General features: G+C 44.1%; 1 protein-coding gene across 1 annotated transcript; it reads left to right on the top strand.

The window, feature by feature from the left end:
- Positions 1–5,805: 5,805 nt before the first annotated feature.
- Positions 5,806–6,741, top strand: LOC101537722 (olfactory receptor 4D2). Its single transcript, XM_004608635.2, has one exon. The coding sequence runs from the start codon at positions 5,806–5,808 to the stop codon at positions 6,739–6,741; it is 936 nt and encodes a 311-aa protein (XP_004608692.2).
- Positions 6,742–10,041: the final 3,300 nt, after the last annotated feature.

Raw genomic sequence — 10,041 nt, 5'->3', positions numbered from 1 at the left:
CAACCTCCCCAGGGTAGGGAAGCGGTGCGAGACTACCGAACGCAGGCAGCGGGAGAGATAAGAGAGATAGAGCCCCGTTGGCCCTCTTCTCTTTTGTGTTTTTACACACCCATCAGATAAGGGGTTGATATCAAGGGTATATAAGGTACTGGTTGAACTCTACAAGAAGAAAACATCCAACTCCATCAGAAAATGGGGCGAAGAATGAACAGAAACTTTCCCAAGGAAGAGATACGAATGGCCAAAAGGCACATGAAAAAAATGCTCTGCATCACTAATCATCAGGGAGATGCAGATCAAAACAACCATGAGATACCACCTCACACCACAGAGAATGGCACACATCCAAAAGAACAAGAGCAATCGCTGTTGTTGAGGATGTGGGGAGAAAGGGACCCTTCTACATTGCTGGTAGGAATGCCGACTGGTTCAGCCCTTTTGGAAAACAATATGGACGCTTCTCAAAAAATTAGAAATTGAGCTCCCATTTGACCCAGCAATACCACTGCTGGGAATATATCCCAGAGAACCAAAAAAGTATAGTCAAAATGACATCTGCACTTATAGTGCTGTTCATCACAGCATTGTTTACAATAACCAGAATCTGGAAAAAAAACCGAGTGCCCGAGACTGGTTAAAGAAACTTTGGTACATCTATACAATGAAATACTATGCAGCTGTTAGAAAAGATCAAGTCATGAACTTTGCATATAAGTGGATCAACATGGAAAGAATCATGCTGAGTGAAATGAGTCATAAAGAGAGAGACAGACATAGAAAGATTGCACTCATCTGTGGAATATAGAATAACAGAGTAAGAGACTAGCACCCAAGAACAGTAGAAACAAGTACCAGGAGGTTGGATCCATGGCTTGGAAGTTGGCCTCACATGCTGGGGGAAAAGGCAGCTCAGATAGAGAAGGGAACACCAAGTAAAATGTGATTGGAGAGCCCGAGCAGGAAGGGAGATACGAGCTGAGAGTAGACTAGAGACTGAACACGATGGCCACTCAATATTCCTATTGCAAACCACAACACCTAAAAGAAGCGAGAGAACAAAAGGGAATACCCTGCCACAGAGCGGGGTGGGGTGGGGGGGATGGAATTGGGGGGTGGGAGGGATACTGGGTTCATTGATAGCGGAGAATGGACACTAGTGGAGGGATGGGTTCTCGAACATTGTATGAGGGAAATACAAGCACGAAAATGTGTAAATCTGTAACTGTACCTTCACGGTGATTCACTAATAAATAAATAAATAAATATTTAAAAAATTTTTTTTCAAATTGAATCATTGTGAGATATATCCTTACAAAGCCATGATAATTGGATTTCTTCTTTTTTCCTTTTACCTTTTTGGGTCACACCCAGTGTTGCACAGGGGTTACTCATGGCTCATGCACTCAGGAATTACTCCTGGTGTTGCTCACGGAACCATACTGGATGCTGGGAATCAAACCCGGGTCGGCCTCATGCAAGGCAAGCGCCCTACCCACTGTGCTATCGCTCCAGCCTCTGAGGATTAGCTTTCAATCATACAGTATTGCAACACCCATCCCTCCACCAGTGTACATTTCCTAGCACCAGTGTCCCCAGGTTCCCTCCTATGACCTCCCACTCCCTACCCTCTGCCTGCCTCTTTGGCAGGCGCTTTTCTTCTCTCTCTCTCTCTCTCTCTCTCTCTCTCTCTCTCTCTCTCTCTCTCTCTCTCTCTCTCTGTCTCCTCTCTTTCTCTTAAGAAATTGATTAAAATATCTGCAAATGAATTAAGTATAATGAAATATAAATACTTTAAATAAATTCAGTGACACTAAGTATAAATATTTGCAAATGGATTCAGATCAATCTGGAAAACATGTAGGAAAGAGAGTTCCAAGTAATCACTATTTTTATGGTACACAAAAATAATAAAGTCAGTTAATTCTGTTTCTAACCAGCTTTTCATAAGAAAATTACACATTTCCATTATAATTCTTGAAAGTATCTGATGAGTAATAATTCATATATAACTATCATAGGATTATATATAATGGGAAACAATTCACTGTTGGTGAAATACATGTTTTGGGTTAGAGTATTTAAACATCAATGATATTGTCCAAGTTAAATGAATTAAGTTTTTTTTTTTTTTTTTTTTTTTTTTTGCTTTTTGGGTCACACCCGGCGATGCACAGGGGTTATTTCTGGTTTATGCACTCAGGAATTACTCCTGGCGGTGCTCAGGGGACCATATGGGATGCTGGGAATTGAACCCGGTTCGGCCGTGTGCAAGGCAAACGCCCTACCTGCTGTGCTATTGCTCCAGCCCCAAGTTTTTAAGTGTAAGGTAACAAGCCACTTTTCTAGATGATTTTGAGAGAGAAGTGTGGGTTGTGCAGATAGTAAAGAGTGAAATTTAAAATAAGTGGTTCTCCAGCTGTGCCCCCAGAAAAAAAGCATCAGTATCACCCAGAAAACTTCTGAATGTTAAAAATGCAGCATCTCAGGTTCCATAAATGACCTTCTAAGTCAACAATTCTGTGTGATATTTCTGAGTTTTGTCATACATTCCTACTAATTCTAATTCTTTCTAATGCATGTTCAACTTGAGACCCACTGTTCTTGGGATGGGTCTTTCAAAAAATCAAAAAATCAAAAAATCAAAAAACCTTTGAAATTCACTGTGATTTAATACAATTAAAAAAAAGTTGGGTTTTTTTTTGCTTTTTGGGTCACACCCAGCGATGCTCAGGGGTTACTCCTGGCTTTGCACCCAGGAATTACTCTTGGCGGTGCTTGGGGGACCACATGGGATGCCAGGGATCAAACCCGGGTCGGCCACGTGCAAGGCAAATGCCCTACCCACTGTGCTATCACTCTGGCCCCTAAAATTTTTTTTTAAAAATCCTAAAAAATTTGTTTCTTAACTGTTTGTTTTGGGGCCACACCTGGCAGTGCTCAACAACTACTCCTCCTTTAGTGCTCAGGGAGTCACTCCAGTTGGTGCTGGTGGGGAAGGGAATCAGGAGGAGCCAGGAATCAAACCCAGGTCTGCTAACCCTTAGGAAATTTCAAGGATCTCTACAATTTTCAATGTCCTTGGGGTCTTTGTTTTGTTTGTTCTTCGCCCTCAAGGCAGGCCTCTCAAATAGTAAACATTTCTGGGAAGACCTGGAAACTTTTTAACTGGTCCCTTTGTTCCCCAGCTCCCAGAGGGCATCATTCCAGCTTGACTTGCTAAACCCAGTCCAATAATTTCTCCCTGAGGCTGTCTCCTCTTCCCCAGGGTCAGGCCCAGGAGGAGTGTGTGGGAGGTCTGGGCCAGGACCCACAGGCTGTGAGGCTGGAGGCAGGGGACCCCAGAAAGATCTCAGACTTGGCACTGGCCTGCCCTTCAGGCTGACTGCAGGTGAGAGTGTTTCCTCACCCCTGAGGTCAGCTCTAGTGAGGTGGGGAAGCCCTGCTAGAGGGAGCAGCGCCGAACCAAGTGCCAGAGTTGGTGGTGGCTCTGAAGTGTGAGCGGAGCCTTGGGAAGTAAGTAGGGAGACGGTGCTTTTGGATCCGTTTCTTTAGGTTGCATGTAAAATACAGTTATCTTAGGATCAAACATCGGGCTGGCCTCGGGGTTGTGAGAGTAATGGATAAACAAAACTAATCAAAAGTGGTGAAGACTGCATAATGAATTATCTTCTTATTCATAATTTGCCAGCATCAATTGACCAGGTGCTATGTTAGAGTGGCTCTTTTTAGCTTCCAGCTTTGGGTTGGTTCGTTGGGTGACAGTTCTCATCTCAGAGACATTAAAGAATGAACCCAAAGACAACTAGTTAGAACAAAGGCAATCTCGTCACCTAGAAAATGATGAGGGTGTTAGGGATCTGAGTCAGGAGCTGGGACAATCACCAAATATTAGAACAAAAGAGCATCACCGTGTTCTTATTGTGAAAATCTAAGAATGTTAGGAGCGCAGAGACAGAAATGGGATGGATATCAAATATATATTTCTTATCATAAGTCACAATATCTCAGTGACACAGAAGACTGAGGAGATAAGAGATCAGAATTTTAGGAAATGAAGAAATAGGTATCATGTTTTATAAATTGTAATGCTTTTAGAAATTCATGGTTTGTAAGAGCTCAAAGGAGACTGTTTTACAGACTTGTGTGACATATCTTGGGATCTGAGGCAAACATGTAGATATTAATTTTTGCTCCGATTTGATTCACAAAGTATTGTAGGTGTTTCTGCAGTAGGAGAACTAGTGAGCATTACTTCAGATGTAAATGAGAGAGGCATGGATCAGATGAGAGCTATGGAAGGTCTCATGGTGAGCTGTGTCACAGGTGGACTGGAACTGGTAGCCAATGGGAGTGAAAGACAAAAAGAGAACCATGTCTCAGATCACAGATTTTAATAGGCAGGTGAGAGGGGATGAGAGACAGGGGCTGGGCAGGGAAGGGGAGGCCACTTGTCTCTACCCTGTCACTCTCTATCCCCTCCCCTTTGTCTCTATTCCCTTCCCTGGCTTCCCCCATCTTATCATTTCCCACTCTTTTCTTGAAAATTCCGTAAAATCATTCCTTTATTTCATTTCCTTTCTCCTCTTTTCATTTTCTTTCTTTTCTTTCAACAGTTTCCTTTCTTTTCTACTCATAGACTTGATATCATTGTCCTCTAGGAGGACTCTAAATCATCTCCAGACATTTTATTTTTCATCCATGTCTTAATCTAATGAAATTCCCTTATTCTGCTTTCTTTGACCTCCACATGTGCTCTGGAGAGCCTCTCCTGTAAAACAACAATTTCAGTGTTGGAGGGAGGAGATACTCAATGCTCCAGATATCCAGCTGTGTCCGGAGACTTCTCTGTATGGACCTAAACACCTGATAGCTATTCATCAGCCAGTGAACAGAAGGAACTTCTTATGTACTGACTTGAGCATTGATAAGCACTGCCAAGGTACATGAGAGTGCATTATGGTTATGATGTGTTTACTGTTGATGAAAAGTATAAGAAGGGAAGTGTATTAGAGACAGGAAGAGGGAGGATTTCTTTCAATGAGGAGACTACATGAGGAAGAGTTATTACCGTGTATTAGTCTGGCACTGTTGTAGGAATTGTATGTGCCATTCTACTTAAACAATCAGAAATTTCATACAGAGATATTTTTATCCCCACCTACAGTTGTGGACACTGAGACTTGGAGATATTAAATAATTTACTCTAGGCCAGGTATCTGAGAGCTATAGCACAATGGGTAGGGTGTTTGCCTTGCACGTGGCCAACCCAGTTTTGAGTCCTCTGCCCCTCTCGGAGAGCCTGGCAAGCTACCAAGAATACCTAGCTCTCATGGCAGAGCCTGGCAAGCTACCTGTGGCGTATTCGATAAGACAAAAACAGTAACAACCAGTCTCACAATGGAGACGTTACTGGTGCCCGCTCAAAGTAAATCAATGAGCAACGGGATGACAGTGACAGTGACAGGCCAGATATCAAGGAAATAGAAGATCTGAAATTCAACTCTGGGTCTGTAGGAGCCCAAGGGTCTCCCCGTCAGCACAGTGCATTGCATGGAGTCTTGACGGTTGCACATGTCTCTGGGTGACTTTCAGATTTCCCGTAACTCTAACTCCCTGCTCCAAGAGGGACACTGTCCAGAGAGAAGGCCATTTGATCAGCAGCTGGCGCTATGGTTGCCCTTGAGGAGACCCCTCAGATGAGTCTGGACCATGTAGTTCTGGACCATGTGGTCAAACAGGACCCTTTGGTGACTTCATGCACCTACGTCTGTGGATTGTTTTCTGTAGGTGTATGGGGAAGACACCATGGACCAAGGGAACCTCACGTGGATTTCAGAATTCGTCTTCCTGGGACTCTCACAGACTCCAGAGCTGCAGATTTTCCTGTTTCTGGTGTTCCTCTCTGTCTACACCACCACTGTGGTGGGCAACATCCTCATCATGGTGGCAGTGACCTCAGACTCCCGGCTCCACACACCCATGTACTTCCTGCTTCGAAATCTGGCTGTCATAGACCTCTGTTTCTCCTCTGTCACGGCCCCAAAGATGCTGGTAGACTTCCTATCTGAGAGGAAGACCATCTCCTACCAGGGCTGCATGACCCAGATCTTCTTCTTCCACTTTCTGGGGGGTGCCATGGTCTTCTTCCTCTCAGTGATGGCCTATGACCGCCTGGTGGCCATCTCTCGGCCCCTGCACTATGTCACCATCATGAACACTCAGCTCTGTGTGGGGCTGGTGCTGGCTGGCTGGGTGGGAGGCTTTGTTCATTCCATTACCCAGTTGGCTCTGTTGCTCCCTCTGCCTTTCTGTGGCCCCAACACCCTGGATAACTTCTACTGTGATGTGCCTCAAGTGCTGAGACTTGCCTGCACAGACACTTCTGTCCTGGAGTTCCTTATCATTTCGAATAGTGGGATGCTGGATGTCATCTGGTTCATTCTTCTCCTCATTTCCTACTCGGTCATTCTACTGTTGCTGAGGTCCCACTCAGAACAGGCGAGAAAGAAGGCAGCTTCGACATGTACCTCCCACATCATTGTGGTGTCTATGATCTTCATTCCAAGTATTTACCTTTATGCCCGACCTTTTACCCCTTTTGCCATGGACAAGGCTGTGTCCATCAGTCATACGGTCATGACCCCCATGCTCAATCCCATGATCTACACCCTGAGAAATCAGGAGATGCAGGCAGCAGTGAAGAGGTTAGGGAGGCGCTGTTTGGTTCGTAAGAGGGAGTGACAAGGGGAATGACTTTTCATTAGCTTTGTTTTTTATTTGGACCATGGAGAGGGGGAGAGAAGGACACAGAGAGAGAGAGAGAGAGAGAGAGAGAGAGAGAGAGAGAGAGAGAGAGAGAGAGAGAGAGGGAGGGAGGGAGGGAGAGAGAGAGAGAGAAGGAGGAAGAGAGCCCATGTATAGGCTCTTCCTCTGTGGATTTGTTGTGGGGGGGTCATGTGTAACCAATAAATTTTAAAACTAAGCAATTTACTCTGATTTTTTAGGAAGAGGATAGTGTTCTACTTAATGGGCAATGTAATACTAAATGTTTTACAATAATAAGTGTTCTAATTGGTCTATAAAAGCTACAAATATTTACCACTCATAAACTGCTGTTTTGTGGCAAGCACATTACCCAGAAAGAGCAGTTTTGTTGCAAGTTTTGCTTTATCTTCTAAGAACCTTTTTTTCATCTTGATTCATAGAGGAAAAGCACAGGACTTGCACTTTAGCCTTAAATTGTGAGCCTTTGTTTGACCCATTACTAATCATCCTGGAAGCCTTGTATGAGTCTTGGACTTATGTATCTTCCTCCTCCAACTGGCAATTATCTCCATCATCTTATGTATTTGTTACAAGATTCAAAATGTTTAAGAATATTTTTCTAACTCCTAGAACCTACATAAGAATAACTCCTATTTGTATTACTATCCCTGAAATTTTTCTTTCGTTGGTTGAGCTGTGCTTCGTAATTCAGGCAGAACTGCCTGTCTTGACTTATTTCATCAATGAAACACCTTCTGTTATAGAGGTATAAAGGAAAGTGGGGGCTGGCCTCCAGACATTCCACACAGATCCACAAAGAGGAAACAGATAACAGCATGAGCAAAAATCTGAGGCCAGATCTTCTCTGACTCCTTACCACTACTATGCCCTACCCCTACTTCTAGACCCGCCACCTGCCACCCCAACCTCTTTCATAAAGGAATGGGAAAATCCATTTACTTGCTCGTTAACCTTTGTGAAAATTTATTTGGGATCTAATGTAGCTCTTTCTCCATAGAAAATGGAGAAATGTCTGATGGTTTGTTTGACTCCCTTTCTTCCCTGTCTCTCTATGTGCCCACTCTTATGTTCCTCTCTCCCTTTCTACATTGGCTTCTGCCAGTTCAATCATTACATGCTTGTGGGGTTTCTCTTTTTCACTTTAGTTTTTAATCCAATTCACTGCTGTGACTCACTTCCTCTTTGTCTGTGTCTTTTGGATACTAACTCATCAGATATTTCCTCTACTAGTAAATTTGGATTGAGGGTCATGTTTTCATGCCAAGTTGAAAAAAATTGGTCATGGTTAGAAATCACAAGGGGCTGTGATCTCATTCAAAAGAAAGGGATTGTTTCAAGGTTATAAAGATCTCCCTGAAGGACTTGGGTGTTGTTGGAAGAAGAGTCAACATGGACATATCTGCTCAAATCTCCTCCTTTCATCCTCACCACCTGTGCTGTCATCTGGACATGACCCAGATGAAGTCTCCGTCCCCTAACCCGACCTTTTCATCCTGCCCTCCACAGTAAACTATGTCAGTCTTTGAGAGTTTGAATCCCTATGTGCCATTACAGTAATACAACTGGCTAAGGATTGGCTGTGTGTCCCGTACTTGTTGTGTGACATAAGCATGGTGATCTACACCCATTCTTTCAGCAGGGAAGTACATGTGGGTGGAAAGATTCACCCAAATATACCTGTCTTGAAAGGAAAAAGAAAGATCCCTCTTACATGGCACTGTCAATGGAATGTCTTATTGTTCCTGTCTAGACATTCATGGTTTTATTCACTTAGTAAGTAGTGTCTGCTGGCAATTTGCTCTTTCTGCCCTGTTTATCCTCTCTAATCCTAGGTTCCTTGAGAAACTCACTTTATCTTGGCTGAGTCAAAGAAGCATGAGGATGAAGACTTCCTAGAGGACACATACAGTAGTGGTGGCAACTGGTCTTTAGGAGACATGAGCAGTTTCTGAGGCAAGGGTGATAAGGAGAGACCTGAGTGCAGGAGATCAGAAGCATTGCTGGCCTGACTGGATGTCGTGTATAGATCTGTCTCCTGTGCTCATGAATTCAGAGGTTTGTGGGACACGGCAGAGGGCTCTGTGCCTGCCAAAAAGGGGTAGCATCTTTTAATGGAAAACTTTAAAAGCACAATAAGACTGAAAATATTTTATTGTTCTGGGAGAATCCCAAGCATTTCTTTTTTCTTCTTTTTTTTAAAAAAAAAAATAATGTAGGAGTACTGCTATTTATTCAGCTCATTGAATTGGGCATGAACTCCACATTACTTTTTTTATTCTATTCTGAATGTTAACTTTATTTTATTATTATTCCCTCCCTTTTCTGATTCATCGTGAGATACAGTTACAAAACTTTCATGTTTGGGGCTGGAGCGATAGCACAGCGGGTAGGGTGTTTGCCTTGCATGCGGCCGACCCGGGTTCAATTCCCAGCATCCCATATGGTCCCCTGAGCACCGCCAGGGGTGATTCCTGAGTGCAGAGCCAGGAGTAACCCCTGTGCATCGCCAGGTGTGACCCCCCAAAAAAAACTTTCATGTTTGAGCTTCGGTCATATAATCATCAAACACCTGTCCCTTCACCAGTGCACACTTTCCACCACCAAAATCCCAAGTATTCCCCCCCTCACACCCCCACTCAAACTCTTCCCCTGCTTGTGTGGCAGACAATTTCCCCAGATTCTCTTTCTACTTTGGTTACATTCGATATTTCGACACCAGTCTCACCAACACTCAAACCGCTGAAAAGGATAAGCTAGATGATTTGTTTTGTATTGTTTGTTATGGATAGAATATAATGTCCAGGGAATTCTGTGTAATTCTCTTCTGGAAGCTTTAGTTTATAGTCTTGGCCACTGATGAGATTACATGACGCCAGGGGCAGTTTGTGGGTGTGACTGCCAAGCTTCTGGAAAACTGGGGACCTGGGGGGAGGGGGCCCAGTCCTGATCCAAGCAGGCTTGGAGATCTCAGTCACAGGTTCCTGCATATTTGGGTTTTCCTGCCGGTCCGCTCTCTGGTGAGGTTCATCCTGTTTGGGGTGAGGCTCATCCAAGCATGTGGAGAGTGGCCTTGGGCATGGTAGTGGTTGGGTTCTGGAGGTTTTCAGCTGCCAGGGTTCTGCTTAGGGCAGGGAGGGAAACTCAACCCACCTCGCTCTGAGGTGCCCGGTGAAGACAGCCTGATGCAGGGTCAGGGCATTCAACAGCTCTCTCCTGGGAGCTTTAGTTTATAGTCTCTGGGCCTTGGCTATTGAT

Source organism: Sorex araneus, chromosome 3 (assembly GCF_027595985.1).
Source record: "Sorex araneus isolate mSorAra2 chromosome 3, mSorAra2.pri, whole genome shotgun sequence".
In the NCBI taxonomy this organism is placed as follows: domain Eukaryota; kingdom Metazoa; phylum Chordata; class Mammalia; order Eulipotyphla; family Soricidae; genus Sorex; species Sorex araneus.
This window is presented reverse-complemented; position numbering and strand designations above follow the sequence as displayed.